Consider the following 19470-nt stretch of genomic DNA (forward strand, 5'->3'; position numbering starts at 1 on the left):
AAACCTTAAAACAAAGGGATGAATGAAGGAAACGCAAACTTTAACTAAAGAAACCTTCGTGGTGTAGTCACCACACTAAAACGTTCCCAGTTTTACAGGACAGACAACCTCAGGTATGTGCTTAATGAAGACTGCAGAGGAATGCCGGTACAGATCAGGACTGGGGCTATCTGAGCATCTCGCCGACGGGAGGCAGCTAAACATGACTTTGTAGTCACCAATTGCATAATCTCTACCTTCAGCTATCTGATGAACGCTGGGAGGGGGCCAGGGGATTAGCCTAGGACAGAAGAGTCCTCCATCTGCAGGGCTCAGCTCAGCCTCAGCTTAACTCCTGGCCCTCCCCCTGCTCCCACCAGCAGTGCCATAAATTGCGGGCGCTGGGGGATCCCGGGGTCAGCGGCAACGGCCGCGCTCGCCGCTGGGCACGCCGTGTGCCGTGGCTGGGCAGGCCGGGGCGGAACCAGGCAGCCATGAAACTACCGGCTTACACACGCGGCAAGGCAGGCGAGGACGCTGTGGATTGCTGCAGCGTCACGGCGAGCCCGCGGCGTCCCGAGGCGGATCACGGGGCTCCCTCCTCACGGGAGCACGCTGATGGCCGAGGATGTAAATGAGGGCTCATTTCCAGGTACAGCTTTTTTGTTGTGGGAAGAATAGGGCCGTCGCCTGGCGAACACGGGAAGCCTGGATGATTAAAGCGAGGAGGAATCAGAATCCTTCCCTCGCCGTCCCCATCTCCCTGCTAGCAGGGTGACGGCGAGGTGGTGTGAATGGCCCCATCGCCACAATAACTGCACATGCCTCCCTGCAGAAACTGTTAATTGGGTGCGTTTCCAGATTAAAATTCACCGTAGAGCAGCGGCACACACCGTGAACAAAGACACAGCCCTCCCCAGACCAGAGAGGTGCCCGTCCACCCTGTAAACTGCTGCTCAAACAAAAGCGGTAGATAAAAAATAATTACCTACAGAAGGTCTTAGAGTTTCAGAGGTTTAAAAAAATCCTGTAGGAACCGTGACCAGGCCCAGGACGCTCCCCCTGCGGCCCACGGGTTTGCTGGCTCCTGACCTTTGCTATTTTTCACCCTACTTAATGCAAGCGCCTTGTGTAGGCGAATGGTGGGACAGCCGGGGCAGACCCGCAGCAAACTGCACAGAAAGAGTAAAGCACAGGCAAATGGAAAGCAGTTTTCTGCTGGGGTTGCTCTGAGCTCCCTTAACCTTGAAGTTTCACTACAATATCAAAACACATAGTAAGTATAATAATCCTAAAGCAAGTAGCCCTCCCTCCTCCCTGGCTCTGTTACCTCTCGTCTCACTGATCCCTCCGGTTTCAAAAGCCATACAAGACAACGTAGGTTAAGAAACAAAGCAATTAATAAGAAGTTTTTTCAAATACCTTGCACGTGTTTTATTTCAGAGAGAGAGGGCTGAGGAAGCTTCCCCCCTCTCAATTTTCCTGATGGGTCTTACACTTAACGAACTCATACATGGGATATTCTGGCTTTGTTCTCACAACCCATTGTAGCAGGGGCCACTAAATCAAACAGTTGCTGCTACGACAAAAGCACTCACAAAAATCTCAACCTCATCTTGAACCCTGAAGATTTTTATGGCTACTCCCTCGCTAACCCCTCCCCGAAGCCACATTAAAGGATGCATTGTTTTCAAAGGTCATGGTAGGTTTCATACCACATTTTAATACAATGTAAATTCCCCAAGAATATTATGATGTTACGCAAGAGTCACGGAAGACGGTGTGAGAAAGAGAAGAAATCTCTACTTCTCTATGTTTTATAGGGCAAATGGCAGAAGCAATACACTTATTTTTTAAAAGACTTACTTTTGCCCTCAGTGAAATGAGTAGTCTTGATAGTTTTTGGCTAGCCTTCAGCAAGCCTCCATCACCATCACTCCATCACATCCCACCTGTATCACTCCTGGGGACAACCACCCCGAGCGGGCTACCGGGAAGCGCCTTCGGTGTTCCGAGAGCGGGCGGGCAGCACGGCCGCATTCCTGGAGGGGACCAGATGCCGCCTTCCTCTCGGCAGTTCCCCGTGGCTGCGAGAAGGATCGCACCCACCCTGGCAGATGCCGTTTAAAACCATACAGCACCTACAGCTCCCCGCAAGAGATCTACCTTGGAAATAAGAGCGGGTGTCGGTGCAGCCAGCTTGCATGACTTGTAACATCGGTGCTTTATAACGGAGTGGAAACAAAGACTTTATTTCCAAAAGTGAAGGCACAAACTCTCACCCAAAGCCCCAGAGCAGACGGTGCTGGGATTTGGTCCTGCTGAAGGAGGACGCAGAAAGCTGCAGTCTGCAAAACTTCCCATTTAAACAACAGAACGTGATTTACAGCTAAGAAAATCTTTTACAGCTGAAAAAAGATTACAGATGACACCCAGCACTGCAATTCATTAATATAGTTAACATCTTTTCAACTGTGCATCATTTATTTACTTCGAGATTAACTCACCCTATCACACACACCCCCCGGTACCCTTTAGCTGGGTTTAAATCTCAAGCTGCTAAATACCAGCTGTTTGGGGAGGGGGAGATCTCACACATGTGCTACTTAAATCCTAACAAAATCTTGCCCACCTCTCGCCTCTGATGATGCCTCAAACACAAACAAACATCTTAAAGGTTTCTTTTTCCCCTTATCTTTCCTAACCATTTTTTTCATAGTCCATTTTTAGTTTCAAGAAAAACATCTTGTCAAATTCAGTCCAGAGAACTGGGGTGATTCCCCCCTCACTGCAGAGTGCTGCATTGTCCAAGCAAGCCCACCCCCAAAATCAGGCGCAGTTGCTTAAGGGGCTTTTCTTCAACTTATAACCGATGAACACAGGGATTAAATTCTCTGTTCGGTGGCCTCTCCCCGGGACAGCAGCGACCTCGTCGGCCGAGCCCATCGCCGGGCGCACAATGGGCCGGGGCGTCCCGCTCCTGCTCCCCCACGGACCCCGCAGATGGGGGTCCCAGCCCCACGCTGGACGCGGGCGAAGGCACCAGGTCCTGCCTGGCCAGGCCGGGCTCAAAGGGCAGATTGTGCTGCCCCGGATCAGGCCGGCCATGGTGAGAGCCTGAAGAGAATTAACCCTCTGTGAACTAAAACAAAAACATTTGTGTGCCCAGCTGGGATAAAGGTTAATTTAAATGGACAAGCCTCCTCAAGTCCTTTAAAAAAAAAAGGGGGGGGAAAGAAAGAGGCTGCCTGCAACCTTATTCTCTGTACTGCAAAAAGATGTTCTCCTTACAGAGACAGACACAGAGAGCGCGGTCCCATTTTAAAAAGCACTGACTGAGTATTGAAAAGAAAAGAGGAGAAATGCTGCGACGGAAATGGCCAGCGCATCTCAGCTTTGCTCTCCCTTTCCAGTAATTAAATCCAAAACTCAGTGTCTTATTCCACACTGATTTTGTTTCTGCCAAAGAAGAGTCAAAAGAAAACCCTCATAAAAACCCAGAAATCATCGGTTGCTCTTTTTCTTATAGGTATAGACCCGGAGCGTGCAGCTGATGAAACCCATCACCCTTCCGCGGGCTGGGACCGATCACCATTTGCATCTCAAAAACTCATCTGTGAAATGCAACTTCTCCCGGGGAGGCGGGGAGCCCCTCTCCCCCCGGGCCTGCCTCTCCTCCTCACCCCGACACCCAGCCCCGCGCCCAGAGCACCCACGTCCCGCGGGACCCAGCGCCGGCCCCGCCGAGCGCGGGCAGGCGCCGGCCAAGGGACGCTGCGAGATGGTCGCCCCGCTCCATTGTGCGGCACAGGGAGGACGGGCGACGGGGCCTGATCCTTCACTCCGGCCAGTTGTCGCACAAAGCGTTCGGAACAAAAGCCCGCTGCGCCAAAGCGTGCCCTCGCCAGCCGAAACGGCCGTCGGCAGCGGCGGGAAGGGCCACACGGGCTCCGTCGCGCTGCCCACGACCCACGCTCACCCAGCCGGCACGTCGACTCCGAGTTTAACGGGCGCCTTCCCGAGGGACCAACTTTCTGTAGTCCACCTTCAGAAAAATAAAGCTTTGCGCACAGTCCCCTGCCCTTGCTCCGGCACGGCCACACGCTCCGAATTAACATCTGGTTTAGACCCTGTTTTTTTAAAATGGATACATTACGAAGCAGTAAGATTAAAAACGGACTCGCCGGCCTAAAAAAGAATTCTCTTGGACCTACTGAAGTTGTCTAGATGTGCAACGGCTGCGAATGATGCAGAATTAAGAAAATCCAAGACTAAAGCAACAACAACAAAACCCGGCAGCCCCTGCCTACAAGGAGGCAGGGCCTAGGCACAACTGCAAACACTGACTTTTCAAAACGTGCGTTACCCGGACGGGCAGTCTGCGCTCCTTCAATATTTCGTCCCTGTTCTGAAGAGCTCTGCCACTGTCTTCAGTCACAGGAAGAAAAAACGCTGTAAAATATCTGTGAACTAGTACTAGTCCCAGGAGAGACCGAGCTCCTTATCAAGTGCCTACATGACCCCGATACTATCAATAATTAACGATACTAAAAAAAGCTCTCCCAGATGGACAAAGGGATTAGGAAGTTTAAAATATAAACAAATTAAGCCACGCAACAAACTAATACCCTTTTTTTTTTTTTTTTTTTCCCCTTTGAATTGCACAGCCCGGTTGGCAGCTGCGGGCTGCGATGCGCGGCCCGCACGGCGCAGCTCGGAGCCGCCGGAAAAAGGGGGCAGAAAAGGCAAAAGCCCTGACGGCCGATCGGCCCCGCCGCCCCGCGCCGCTCCCCCCGCCGCCGGCATGCGACGGGAGGGGATGGGACGCGGTGGGATGGGGCGGCCCCGGCCCCGGCCCCGGCCCCGGCGCGGCGGCGGGGGGGGCGGAGGCGGCGGAGGCGGCGGAGGCGGCGTCCCCGGGGCCGCGCACCCTCCCGGCGGCCGCCGCCCGAACAAAGGCCCGCGGCCCCGCTCACCTTCCATGCAGGTCGAGTCCCGCTTCATCCCCCCGGCGCCGCGCTCCTAGGGCCGCCTCATGGCGGCGGCGCGGCGGGGAGCGGGGCCAGCGGCGCGGGCGGGCGGGCAGCCCGGCTCGGCCATCGCCGCCGACCGCGGGCCGGCCCTATGCTAACGAGCCGTGATGTCAGCGCCGCCTCCGCCGGGCCGCGGGGAGCCGCGGGGCCGCCCCGCACCGCCCCGGCCCCGGGCCCGGCCCCGGCCCCGGGCCCGGCCGGGGGGGGGGCCGCGAAGGGGCCGTCTCGCCCGCGGGCCCGCCAAACGCCGGCGGCCACCGGCCACCATCGGCCACCGGCCATCGGCCACCACCGGCCACCACCAGCCATCGGCCACCATCAGCCATCGGCCGTGGGGGTCCAGAGCGCGGCCACAACTTTGCGTAGTTTTCCACTGGCTTGCTAGCACGGTCAAGAGAAGCCTCTGCGGAGGTCTTACGTGAACACACGGGCCACGAAAAAACCAGGAGTTTCTAGTATGAAAATTATTTCCTCGAACCAATGACAACTGTTGGCCAAAAACTCCGTTTGAGTTGCGATCGTCACTGAAACGCCGACTCGGGACGGGCAACTCCTGCTTTACGACTAAGCGAAGGCAGGCAGCGCCACGCGCCAGGCACAGCTGCCTGCGCCGCACGCGCCAGCGCCGGCGCGGGAAGGCGCCATGCCGCCCACGAGCCTTCCCATGCCCACGCAGAGCAGAGCACGCCCGCGGCACGGCCGAGAGCCACAGCCCGCTGTGAGCGTGGACTGGGACTCCCAGTTCCCGTGGGACCGGGAACCCCCGCGCTGCTGTGGCGGTCGCTGCGGAGCAGGGGACCAGAGCCCTCCTCGCGGGGCTCGGCACAAGCCAGCCAGCGGGGATGGGACGCTGGCGCCTGGATGCTCACTTCACCCGGTTCCTCACCAGAGGAAGGCATGCGCTCTGTCTGTGATAACACAGAGATTTCCACAGGGTGAACAGCCAACACGGCGCGAGCTCGCACTCTATTTCATAGTCCTCATTTACAGAAAGGCGGTAGTTGCCAGACAAGCGGAAGCACAACCTGTTCCAGCATCCCCCTCGGCCATGCCCAACACCAGCACTCTGGAGGAAAGCTGAAGAAACTGCTGCATAATCCATTTTCTGTCCTCTGAGGCTGCTTAGCACAGGCTTGGTGTAGAAAAGTGATTTCAGCATCAGTTTGTATTCTTGTCATCAGCCTCACAAAAGCTGACTTGAAGATTAGTACCCAGACTAACAAACCCAGGCTAACTAACAAATGGGAAACAAACCTGGCTCCAGAAAAAATACACCTGCTGAGCCACGCTGGGAAATGGGGGTTTGTGCCTTCTGCCTGCAGGTACGCTCTGCAATCAGCTCTGGAAGTGCCACGGCGGCATTTTAAAATTGGGATGGAGTGGGGAAAAAGACCAAACCACTGCCTGAAAAACAGCAACAGATCAGGAAATAAAAGTAGGAGTGCCATCAGCAGGGACAAGGGCTCCCCGAGTCCCCGTGAGAGCACGTCCCACGGGAGGACTGGCATGGTCGATGCCGACGGGGATGAGTGAGCTGCGCAGCCACGTTCTGGTCGCCTGAACCGAGCAGTGGGCTAAGTACAGCGGCGTGCGCGGGGGGACGAAGAACAGGGCAGGACTGGGCACAGGCAGCTGGTGATGGACAAGTGCAAAGGTCAGTCAAATGATCAGAACTTAACAGTATGATCTGCACCGGCCCGTCAGTGAGCTGGCATTCACCTTCCCAATGGAAATGGTTTCAGCAGCGCTATTGCCAGAATGGGGTTAAAATCACACCGGCCATAGCTCCAAAAAGAAAATCAGCACTATAATGAAAAACACTACACGATACACCGGGTGTTTCGCCTTTTCCCAGTTTCTCTCTCACGTAAGAAAAAAGTCCACGCTGCTCATCCTCCTCGAGTTTGGAGGTCTCTGCCTATAAACTTAGTGGCACTGCAAACTTTCATAACAATAAATCCGTAACTGATTTAGCTGCCCGCCTCGAAGCAGGTACCACCGTGGCAGCCCTTGTGACGGTGAGCTCTCCGTCAGAGACAGCCATGTGTTTCTCTGCAGCAGGGAATGTTTTCAGGAAGCTCTTCTGCTCCTTCCTCCTCCTCCTGGGATGAACTCAGCATTGGATGTTGTGCTGTTCATGCGTCCTTAGTGCTGCAAACATGGGATGCCCGATAACCTGTCCCAGTTGTCAGCTGGGTTTGACCAAGCCCAGACCAACGCTCACCACACCAAGGCACTTAAGGGAATGGCCAAAGACGTTTCTGCCAATGCCCAGTCCAACCTGCCCTCCACATGTCTACGCTCTCTCCGTTCAAAAGCCACAGTCTGCTTCTGTTCTCATCCTGAGGACCGCGGGGCTCAACCGTGCTCTGAGAAATGGCTGACTTAAAATAAACAAGGCGCAGAGGCAACAAAAGAGGTCATATTTCACTTGATCCCAAGCCTGAAATTTTATTGCTTTCTGGTGACATCCAGCAATGCAAATAACCCCATGTGTGCGCAAGAGCAGGGCTCAGCAGTGTCCTCCTGGCACTCTGGACATCCGGCTCCAGCCGACCCCGCTTGGTCCGACCAGACGGCCTCAGAGGTCCCCGACAACCCCAACCCGTCTGCGATTCTGTCTATCCACAATCCTGTTGTTAACCCAGCATTTCGGCAGGAGCAGGTGCATAATGCGGCAGCAAGCTGTCGCAAACCAGTCCCGCACTGGGCCAGGTCTCCGGTTTGCCTATGCTGTAAATCTGTAAAGTTGCCGTGTGGGTCCTTGACGTGCTCTTCGGATTGACCTCTCTTTTTTTACTTTGGAGGTTACCAAAGCAGGGCTGTGTGAGGAGCTGTTCCCCTGCCCTCGCAGCGCATGGCCAAGGTAAGCCATCCCCTGGCTGCGCTGTTTACACAGCTGTTTGCAATTGTGCCTGCTCCCAAATCTCCGCATTCTTCATCCCGTGCAAGCACTCCGCTCGCTCCCGGCACCCCTCGGAGAAGTGTGACCAGAATGCAGAGTGCTTATTTGGTAACTCCGCAGTGCGATGTGGACACAGCGATCTGAAACAAAGCAACTTAATCTCAGGATAACACGCCGACATGAAGTTGCTCACACAACTGCTGTTGGGACTCAAAACAGAGATACACCAAAAAAACCCCTGCTAATTCAGAAACAACTGCAAGTATAGACAAAACTTGGCTGGGATAAGGATAATTGGCCAAACAGCCCAAATCTTCCAAATTACTCAAAACTCACTTACATTAAATACACAGGTCACAGTTTGTCCATAATAAATCCTTAAGGGCAGAAAATAATTGCAGAGATCTGGAACTGTTCTGTAAAATGAGAGGCCAAACTAGGAATGGGCAGAGGGCAGGAAAAGAGACAAGAAAGATTAATTCCGTTGTCTGAACCAAACAGCCTTAAAGCAAGTCTGGTAAAAGGAAAAATAAAGTGGCTGGTTCTTATTTTAGCCTGAACCAGCCAATTCCCCCCCCAAACAGAAAAAGCTGACGCTAGTGTAACTGATATCTAAAATTTTAGAATAACACCAGTATATAACAGTAAAAGCCAAAACCATTGCCAAAAACTGGACAAGTGACACCGCCGCCTGCAACAGATTTCTTGTCTTGACGTTATGGCCATAAGGGACAGGCACGGGAAGCAAGAGGAAGACACGGGAAGATCTCCAGGGTGTGCTGAGCGTTGGCTCATCCCACTACCAACGTGGTCACTTGTCTGCAAGCGAGGACAGGAAAAACACTGAGTTTTGCTGCAATTTGTCCACAGCAAACTGTGGTGCCAAGCCAACCAGCCAGGAGACAGTGTGGAGAAGATGACAGGTTATAAAAGTGGCAGGAGAAAAGGAAAATACGCATAAGAGCTGTGCAATGCTTTAAAAGGCGTCCTCTGCAAATGCAGGAGTGCTGCGAGAGCTGTTTCTTAAGAACATTTTCCCTATTTGCTTTTGGGAGCGCGGGCTGCCTGCGGGGAGCGACTGCAGGCAGGAGCAGAGCGGGCACCCCGGGCACTGCCCCTCTCCTCGGGGCGGGGGCTCCCCGGGTGCGCGCCGTGTGCCGTGGGACTGTGATTCCAGAGAGAAGGAATTCTCAAAAGATGGGACTTTTTCAGAAAGGTAGAGCCTAACCGGAGTCGTGAGCCAGCGCTGAAATGTGTCAGACGCTGCCAGACCAGGACAGCGGAGGTCGTGCAGGACACTGTCTGCAGACACCGTCGCTTGCCACAGCCGATCCCTAAAAATTTTCATGAAAAACCCAAATTTGGGCAGAGCGGGGCTGGCAGAGCCGCCTGGCCCCAGGGTGGGGGCAGCCCTTCCTCACGCTCTCGCCCTCCCACCCACAGCCACCGTTTCATAATTCTCCGGCCTCCGGCAAGGCTTTGCCCATTTTCATGACAATCGGGGCTCTGTTGTGTCGACGCAGTTTGAGACATCGGCCCCTTTGTGGCACGAACAAAGTCCGGGCTGCGGACGACAAAACCGAGCGCATCTCAGCGCTGAAGGCAACTAACCCAAGAGCTGCCTCCACGTAACCGAGCTTGCCACGGACCAAACTAAAATACTACAGTGCATTTGATTTCAAGCAACAAATAGCGCACACGGAAATACCAGACTCCTGGCTTTGGGTTTTTTTTTTTTACCAACAAACGATGCCACTGGCAGCATCCCCGTTTTGCAGCACCGATGCTCCTGAACCCACGCGGTTCGGCAGGGGCAGGAACAGCCCCACGCACGCAGGAGCCTCGGCCGGGGAACGACACCCAGGGCCCGCGCGCCAGAACCAAGGTGATTTGCAAATGTAGCTAAATATGTTTTATAAACTCAGATGAACGCGTCTCAGCAGCCTCAGTACTGCGGACGTTACCAATTTCAGCCACTGCAGCGAGAGAAGTGGTTCCAGGTAAACACAGCACATACTTTCCCCAAAAACTCTATTCCCCTCGCTCTACGTATACAGATATTTCAGAGACAATAAAAAAATTTTAAACCAAATTGTTTACAGAAGCTATGGAAGGAACTGCAAGAAATTATAATAAACATCCACCTGACTTCTGAGAAATCTTGTGATAGCAGTTTAATAACAGATGCGGGTAATTCCTCTGCTGCCTCGCACTAAACGCACCAGGAACGTGGTGTTGATAATTCTGGTGAGGGCACTCACTTGGTGTACATAAAAATAAGTATTTTCCTGCTTCTTACTAGTTTGATAGGTGGTTGTGCAAAGTGAATCCTTCTATCAAACTTCCAGTTTCATCTGTTTATTTATATTTTTATCTGCTCGGCACTGAATTTGCCATCCCAGTCTATTGAACGGCTTTGCGAGAAGCGTTTCATTGCATCTCACTTGATGGGTGACAAACAGCGGAGACCAGCTCTGTATAACAGAGGAAAAAGCAGGGGGGAGGTTAGGGGCTCCTTAGAGAGGTCGCCTTCAGAGGAAAAAAGGAAAACGAATGGGATTGTAGGCATGAGAAGTATATGGTTTTACTGCCTTAGTGGGCAAGTACAAGAAAGGAGAATTGCAAAGGGAGAAGCTTTACATTTCTATGAGCAGGCAATCGAGCTCCATTCTAAACCCTCCGCAGAAAGCGCTTCCCTTCCTACGGGATGACTCCATCCCATTCTGGGAGCGCGTCTCTTGTAACTCCCAGTAACCCAAATCGGGTCTCGCAGCGTCAGACCATTCTGGAAAACGGGGGGAAGTCCTTGAGCTGGGTCCCCGTTACCAGCAATAGCCCCACAGCACCCTGAGCACCTGCCGCTGGCCGCAGCGCCCGGCGGCCAGGGCGACAGCAAGCCCAGGACCGGATCCGACCCTCGCGCCCTCCTCCTCGTGTCCTTCTGCAGTCAGTGGTTTCTCCCACGGGGCCAACATTCAGGGACAGAGTCCCCCAGCAAACACCGGGTGCAGCAGCGGGGCTTCCTCCCGGCGTATCCCGCCTACAGAACCCGTGCACCCCATCAACGCCAGCGCGCGCACAAATGAGCAGAAACCTCTTCATCCAAACCTGAAATGGGTCTGTGCCCGGGCAGAAAATGCAAATGTTTAGCGGGGTGTAGGAAGAGAGAAGCGGCATGCCGGTCAGAAGGCAGAGAGTATCTCCCGGATTTGAAGAGGCAGGAAAAGTTTTGTGCGTTTAAGTGGTAACTGAAAAGCCAAAAGATTATTTTAGGCCTGACTTACATAAACTGCAGTCGTACCAACTACACTGTCTGCTGCAGTTGCTGGTATTTTTAATAGTAATAACAACAACTGTGGTTATTATTATCATTCTGAGCATTATTGCCAAATAGGCAGCAACAATTGCTGGTATCCCCAGACAAAAAAAACCCAACAGTGAGAGTACATTTCCTCAAGTTTCAGGTCAGACAGCAAAACAAAGAGGAAGAAAACTTCAGAACTAAAGCTGCAGATTCTGTACCTGCATCGAACACATTGTTACGACTGCAATTGCTAATTAGCTGGTTTAGATCATTAGGAGCACGGGACAAATCCTGTTTGTGAACTAACATCGGTGGGACTTGGCAGAGGGGACAGGGAGGTGGCACAGCGCAGAAGCCAGCGCAGAGAGGAGAATCGGAAGGCACGCGTGACATGAAAGCAGCGCTGAGCAGCCGGGCACGAGCATCACTTGTAAGCAGAGCTATCTCCAAGCAAAGATAAATGCACGTGTTCTACGGAAAGAGAGAAAACGTCGACAGCTTCTAATCCTTGGGATTTACAGCAAGTTTTAAAAATGTACTACCCTGACGCATTACCGTGCACTCAAGCGAGAGGGGATCCCCTCCCCGCCCGCCCCTCGGCAGCACCCCGGGGGCCACGTCCCACAGCACCCACCCCTGCAGAGATGCTCACCCGCTCCACGGTCGCCGCCAGCCTTCGACGTGCTATTTTACAACGCCACGTCATTGAAGGGCCAAGTTTTCCTCCCGCTACCTCGCAGCAGCCCACGGCCCGAGCAGGGTTTCCAGCGGAGGGCTGGACAGGAGAGGGCAGCATCCCACAGACGCCCCGCCGCTGCGGCGGTGTCACCCCGGGGCGCCCAGCAGCCTACGGACGCCGCCGACGCGCGGCCTGCGCTGTGCCAGCTTCGTCATACTTTAAAGCTGAGCACTACGGAGATATAAACCGAGATTTTACCATCAGCTTTTACTGTCCTCGGGAGCAGAAACCTATTAGCTCTGGCCTAAGCTTTGGAGGCGAGAGCCCTCCCGGCCACCTCGGCTGCCATCAAACGACGGCTCTGCAATACTCTCGCCTTCCCTGAATGCTCCAGAGATGACCGAGACGTAAATGAGTCGCGCTAGCAGGCTGGTTGGCCCTTTGGTTTTATTTTTACTGCAGTTAGCTTTTCTGTTGTTAGGAGTAGCTATTTAAAATGTCTTTTTTTGCCAATCTTTTTTGAATATTACATTTAACTTGCTGAAGTTTGTAATCCTATTATTTTACAAGAAGAGGAAAAGCTGAACAGAAATGTCCTTCCAGAATTTACAAGAATGGGAATAAAAGTCTAGAGGAACCGTCTGGTATGCCCTGACAATACCCACAGACTTCCCCTTTGTTCCCAGGTAACTGGCCAAGAATACATCCATTCAGAAAACAGCATATTCCACTGAAAAAAAGAACATCACCAGGACACCCAGCTTCTGTTCTTAGCTCTGCCAACCCCTCTTCAGCCTGAAGACTGAATGATTTACCACCTTTAACATAGCTCACCTTATCCATCTATAAACCACAATTACTTCCTGAGATGGTGTCAAGTTTAAATGAAATTGCAAAATGTCAAAATCCACAGAAAATGTATTTATTAGAAATGCGAGGACAATTAAGGAAAGAGGAGATGACACTGGACAACGGGGCAGGAAAAACTCCCATACTCAAAAAACCCTTGCGTAACTGCGCCTTCCCTTCTGGAGGGATTCAAAGCAGTAAGGACAGACAACCAGGACGGCAGAGGTGGCACGGTGATGTACCTGGCTCTGCTTCACAAGGGTGAGGGGTCAGTGCCGAGCCTGGCTGCCTACGAGCGTGATTTTCCAGGGGCTCTGGATCGCCTTTCGTTGTCCAGCCATAATGTGTTAAACATCCAGCTCAAAGCTTCCTTGGTGGCTCCTCAAGAAAGACGCTTTCACCATTTAAGTTTCTGCTACTGCGGATGTTAGGAAAGCGTTCCCATAAGCTACACAGGTTGCTCTGCCTGCGAGGCGAGCCCTACGTGTACAGCAGGCAGCGTGATTTCAACATGACACCGCAGAGGAGGACAGTGCCCGGGAAATTAAATCTTTTTAGTCTGTCCAGTCCTTTGGAGCAGTCTGGAAATCCAGGGCATTCTGCATTGCTACCCCCCTCCCACTAATATTGCTCTCACTTTTGAATAGGGCAAGAGCTGGGTCCTGAAAAAATAACTGTTACCAGCCTGTCTTCCTTCTACTAAATCTGATCCTAGTCCTTTCCTTCTGATAAATTAGATTCTCAATTTTCATGTAATCTAAACCAGCAGCTCCTAGGCCCCGAATACCACCCACCCCAGATAGCATGAGGTCCCAAATTAAGACGTACGTGACTGCAAACAGCCGCCAATTTTACTAGACTTACACTAGGGAAAAAAATCTTCCATCCTCCTCTCCGTTTGTGAAGCTACCCAGGGCGAACTATTCATATGCTTATTACTGACAGATAGCGAGGCTGCCGCAGAGTGGGGAGGGCTTCTTTGGGTATAAAGACTGAATCGAACATGCAGAATTTAAGACAATTAGATTTTCAAAGAAACAACACTAAACATTTCTTTCATGTGTAATCAAATTATGTTAAAGCAAACCTCATAATTTAAACCATTCCATTGGTCAGCTCCTATTTGTTTTCCCTGCACCCTCATTTTTGCTCCAGATCTGTCACATTACATTAACACCTTTCCTACTCACTGCCTACAGAAATAACAGCCTTCGACATGCCTGCACAATCCATTTGTCCTGCTCTAATTACTTTTTGACATAGCCTCTTTTGCTGTTATCTTGCCTTTTCTGACCTCTGTCTGTATTAAAGCCATTTAAAACAATCTTTAAACTCGGTATCTATTGTGATGTGTCTTGTATGATACTACTGGAGTACCAGGCAGCAACATTTTGTAAATCAAATATTTAAATCTTGGTAATAAGATAATGTACTTGAGGAGGAAAGCTACTACATATTGGTAACAGCTTTATGAACATATTGGTAATGTTGATAACATGAGTCCCCAGGACTGCAACACGTTTTCAGGATGAAATTCCCATAGTCATAAAACCGTTCTACATAACTAGGTTGCTCAAAGATAAAGGGGGGCTTCTGTGTACTAAGGAATTTCCCTTAATTTCACAAATGGGGAGGAAAGCAGGAGAAGCTGGGAAAAGCGGTCATCTTGCACAAAAAGCACCCCACAACCACCAAACAAATTGAGAAGACAGGAAGAGGACCAAGCAGGGTGCACCAACAATGGCAGTTCAGAAGGAACCATGACAAATCACACTCTTCTCCAACCCCAGAGAAGAAACCAAGAATCTCTAATCCCAATATCCCTCTGTTTTCATCAAGCCCATTCAAAAAATATGCCCTCATTTTCTTTTGTGGCTGATTCACAGAAGACGAGCCTCTAATTACCAGCTACTTCCCCGGCTGAAGCAGCAGAGGATCTGCTCTCTGCCAAGTATCTGCTTCAGTGTCAAGAACTTATTCCACATGGTGGAACTAATTTTTTGGATATCAAGTTGATCCCTATGTGCATATGTCTCACGATACAGTCTAACTACATCTTCACATGCTATTTTCCACACGATCCAGCCTCATGCTAACTTAATTGGTAGCTAGTCAATATTTTACTCACATTAGAAGATACTTCACAAACCTACATTTGCTCTGGTTCATTTACAGGGTAATTATCCAGTTCACACAAAGTCTGGTCTTCTGGATACAGCCAGTACAGATCCAAGCACGGCTCTGCTGGGAAAGCATAGCTCTATATTTTGTCTTCCAGATGACAGCACTGTAAAACCGACGGGGGACAAAACCAGAGTCAATTAAAATACATTAAATGTAATGTAACAATGCTATGATTTGTCACAGCCAGCCAAGAGGTTTTATTTCTCTGAATTCTTCTAACTTTGTCCTCAGGCCATTAAGAGCCCATGCATGCTGTGGAATGCCCTTCCCACGATACTTCCCCACACACATTTTTATTCTCCCCTTTTTCTCTCCTGTCAGCAGCCCTGACCACAGAAGCCTGTCTCATTAAGGCATCTACACATAGAAGGGACCCGTGGAGCCAGGCCCAGACCAGTCCGCTACTGGTCTGCTACTGGTCTGCTCACAACATCCCTCTTGGTAGAGCTCTTGAATCCTTACGTGCCGCTGAACGTCGCCGTCAGCGGAAGGGCAGGACGGAGCGAAGATGGGCAGCGCTGAACAGCCCTGCCTTGGCGTGCTCGTGGTGACGGGAGGGCAGAGGGCGGGCACAGACCACGTACTCCTGGCTTTGGTTCTGCAAGATTCAGAAATGCACCTTTTGCTGGAATCATTTTTTGGTCTGTAAAGTGATTATTTTCTTCCTTCCTCATTTGTTCACATCTGTTTCTCAACTTTTTTTTAATACAGCTGTTTGAGCGGACCTGGGACATCAACGACCCTAACAATAATAACTACCAATTATCGTGACCTCACGCACATTTGTATTAATAGTGTACCTAGAATCAACGTACTGTTCCCGTGGTGTTTCCATAAGGTGTTTCCATCAGGAAGGTAACATGAACACGAACAGGGCTGTGCTGGGTCAGCCTGCGCCAGCTCCCTGCGAGCCCCGACCTGGTCTCAGACAGTGGCCAGAGCAGATGCAGAGGAAACAACAAATTACAAATACTAAAATTAATCCTTTTTCCTCTTTTTAACTTTTTTTCCCCTTAAGTAAAATTTACATTTATTTTACGGGAAGACATTTAAACATAAAGTAATTCTCCACATCCAAATCCTTTTGGACCACCATCAGCATCCTCCCGCGTCCCCTCTGAAACGCAGTGCTGGCAGTAAAGCCAGCCAAATGGCTTCTCTTTACACAGTTTGTCACCACGAGGAGGGTTTCTTGGCTTTTACATTTCTTCTCAAAACAACCACAGATGTTTTGGGGGCATTTGTGAATTCAGGGTGCGTAAAAGTGGTTTATATTTTTAATTTGCCCTTTTTAACTGGACATCCTACACAGCACCCTGAATTCCCCAACAGGTTGCACTACCGACAGCATTCTTCCATTATCGTTCACTTTTTGATTTTGTTTTTTATATGCCTGTGATTCACTCCTGAAGACGGCTGCAGATCATTACTGCACCGCAGTATTCAGTATTACGGCCTGGAAACACCAACCAGGTCTGCCGGGGTAGAAGCTGCGCGAACAGAAGAAAGTAGCGGTGGCTACAGCTTAAAGGCAACAAGTAGCATAAAATGTGCTTGAACAAATTCACATACTGTGCAATTTGTAAATACAAGTTATCCAGCAAATTGTGTCTAGAGCATCCATGGTTAATTGGCTGATTTCTTACAGCCTAGGCAGAGGTTTATCTCGAGAAGAGAGCTCAGTGCACTTTAAGCCTACCCAGGTACCAATTTATGCGCCCCTGGATCCTGCTGGAAACGGACGGACAGATTGCCGGGGGAACAGATTCCAGAGGTTAGAAACGAAACGATCCTAAATGAAGTACCCTCGAAGAGGAAGAGATGCTCACAGGGAGCTGCAGCTGCTTTGCCATTGATTTCAAACAGAAAGAAAGCAGCCCGAGACCGGCGTTCGCCGTCAGGTTCTGCAGGATTCGGAACAAGGTCCATAAAGGCTCAGCCAACTTTTCAAAGTCCTACATTTCCTTCCACCAGATCCCAAAATGATGTGAAAACCATCCTGAACTGGAAAAGCAGGAGTCTGGTGACGCTGTGTTGGAGCACAGCTGATGGAACAGCTTTTTAGTAATACTGAGCTTGCATGACATTTAATAGCAGGAGCAGGTTAATGCCTAAGTTAATTACTGAAACAGCGTGTATATACAGGGCCAAAAGCGACAGACCACCAGACCTGGAACCGAAACTGTAGAGATTTCCAACTTTTATGCCTTGCAAGAGAAGAGGCTCCAAGTTCCTCTGTAGATCCGGCAAAGAACAGCATCTCTTCCAGCAGCCGGCTCAAAAGCAGCTGCCCGACAGAAGTCAGGGACCTTAATTCCTTGTGCAGGAACCCCGTACTCGGAGGATACCCAGGTTAGGACAGGGATCACTTCTTAACAGATGCCTCTAAATTACCTACCAAAGGAATCCACCTTTCTCCCTGACTGCCCGGGGACGACAGCCCCTGAATTAGGGGGGTTGCTTTCCCCTCATTAAGCGTGTCCTGAGCCGCACTCTGCTGGCACGACTGTCCTTTTTACGGCTAGCACTGCAAACTCAAGAGAAACACTAAAACTTCATGGAACCCTCCACTACTACCCTGTTTTACCAGCTTTGCTGTGTTGGGGATGTGAAAATGGCAGATTACCTAAAACAAGCAAACTCTCCCCGTTCCTCTCGGGGGCTGAGGAGCAGGTGCACCCGAGGCACAAGCTGCGGCAGCGTGTCTGTGTGTGCTGCGGCAGGACAGACAGACAAAACTGCCCTTCCACGGCTGCCTTCCGCTTTGCCAGCTGAAATCCAGCCAGCCTCGCTGGCTGCCGATGATTTCCATAAATACTCCCACAATGCAGCGCACCCGGGTTTAGCCGGAGGGATCCTCTCCAACACGAGGTGCTGTAAGAAATGTGAGATGATCTTAGAGGAAACATGTAAGATTCAGATCTGAAATTAAAATGATCTGCCCCAACAACAGTGCCTGGATTTCAGCGTTAAATTTTTGACATTCCAATCGTATTATATTTTCATGTTGCTTGTTTAAAGTAAGCCTATTCGGTTTTTAGAAGTTAAAAATGAAAATCTGCATTAGTGTTTTTATCCTATATCTCAAAAACGCGGTAGATAAAAAACTCCCAGTGCTTACCACCAGGCATCTTATCAGCAGAGAAGACGGGGCTGTTTGTGCTGTGTTGGGATGACTTTGCGGCACACGCGCTACAGACAACAGCCCTCGCTGCTCACAAGAGACGCTCGCTAAAGGGTCGGGCTGCGCAGCAAGGGTGGCATACCGGGTGTTAGAACAGGCTACACCGCATCCAGCAAGTTCCTACCCCAAATTTAGCAAACTACGCTTGCACTACATTTATATGAGCAAATGTAAGATGTTAGATAAAGGCCGCACCGGAATTAAAGCACAGTCAGTACTTGGTTAAATCAAGAGTTAGGCTTATATAGTTCTATAGATACGAATGCCACTTAACAAAACCGAGTATAAATATCCACAGGGCAGCGACCCTCTTATTTAAAGCAAAAAAGACATCCCTTTTTTCCTGTGCGAGTTGCCATCCCGCATATAAGTCTTGCCGAAACCTAATTACATTATCGCTTCTTATTTGTAACAAAATATAAACATTTTCCTTACGCCCTCAGACAGCAATCACAGAGGAATCCCAAACCCACACCTTCATATACGCTATCGTGTAGAATATAAAGCACTCCCACCTAGTCTCATCCACCCGCTAAATTGCTCCAAACTTTTCCTCGCACATGTTATCTGAAAGTCCAGGGAGAAGCTGCTTTATGCAATGGCAATATAGCGAGTGCGGGGTGACAGTCTAACATGGTGTCCTGCTGAGATCCAAGAATAGCAATGCCTTAAAAGGCAGCGATGTTGAGATCACAAGGAAAAGAGAATTAGGGCACAGCTGTGGAGTTCTGTAGGCTAAAACATAGACTCAATATGTCGGAGAAAATTAAATCACAGAGCTACATGTAATTCCTAGTCTCATTTATAACTTAGCTGTAGCTGTGCAGCGTTTGTACTTAGGTCATACATGTGAGTTGCTGTGTTCCTGCACCCAGAAATAAAAAATGAAATTAATTTAAAAAGAAAAAACAAAGGAGTTATATGCAAAGAACAGGACGAACACCTATGATTCGAACGACGTTTACGTGCTATTGCAGCTCAAACACAGTTTTATAGGCAGTCTTCTATCCAGCTCTTGAGGACAAACAGAAAAGCCGCAGCACCGCTTGTGAAGCAAGCAGAGCTCACGGCTTTACCTGCAGTTCAAAACAAAGAAAAACTAAACCAACACGTTAGCAAGCTAAACATATCTGAAAAATGCCTGTGTTTTCCTACGGTTGTCAGATAAGGGAAAGAGACCCTTCCTCAGAAATGAAGGTACCAAAACTGGTAACAACTTCCGCAGAGGCTTTTTCCCCCTTGAAGAAATGATGTTCTTACATTTTTCAGAACAGTATCTACATATGAATTTGCTAGTATTTCTTTACGCTTGAAGTCCAGTACTAGCTTCTCCTGTAAAAGCACTCAATATCC

The 19470-nt window shown here is 50.3% G+C and overlaps 1 protein-coding gene across 6 annotated transcripts in view; it reads right to left on the minus strand.

Moving 5' to 3' along the window:
- Positions 1–19470, minus strand: part of NR6A1 (nuclear receptor subfamily 6 group A member 1) — a 97439-nt gene that overhangs the window by 25503 nt on the left and 52466 nt on the right. The window contains exon 1 of one of the 6 annotated variants that reach the window (XM_075519965.1): positions 4956–5114. The exons of the other annotated variants lie outside the window; for them this stretch is intronic. Within the exon in view, the coding sequence (XP_075376080.1) occupies positions 4956–4983 (28 nt within the window). The 5' untranslated portion in view covers positions 4984–5114. Of the gene's footprint in view, positions 1–4955; positions 5115–19470 lie in introns of those variants that run through there. 6 annotated transcript variants of the gene reach the window in all.

This window comes from Mycteria americana, chromosome 17 (genome assembly GCF_035582795.1).
Source record: "Mycteria americana isolate JAX WOST 10 ecotype Jacksonville Zoo and Gardens chromosome 17, USCA_MyAme_1.0, whole genome shotgun sequence".
Taxonomy (NCBI): Eukaryota; Metazoa; Chordata; class Aves; order Ciconiiformes; family Ciconiidae; genus Mycteria; species Mycteria americana.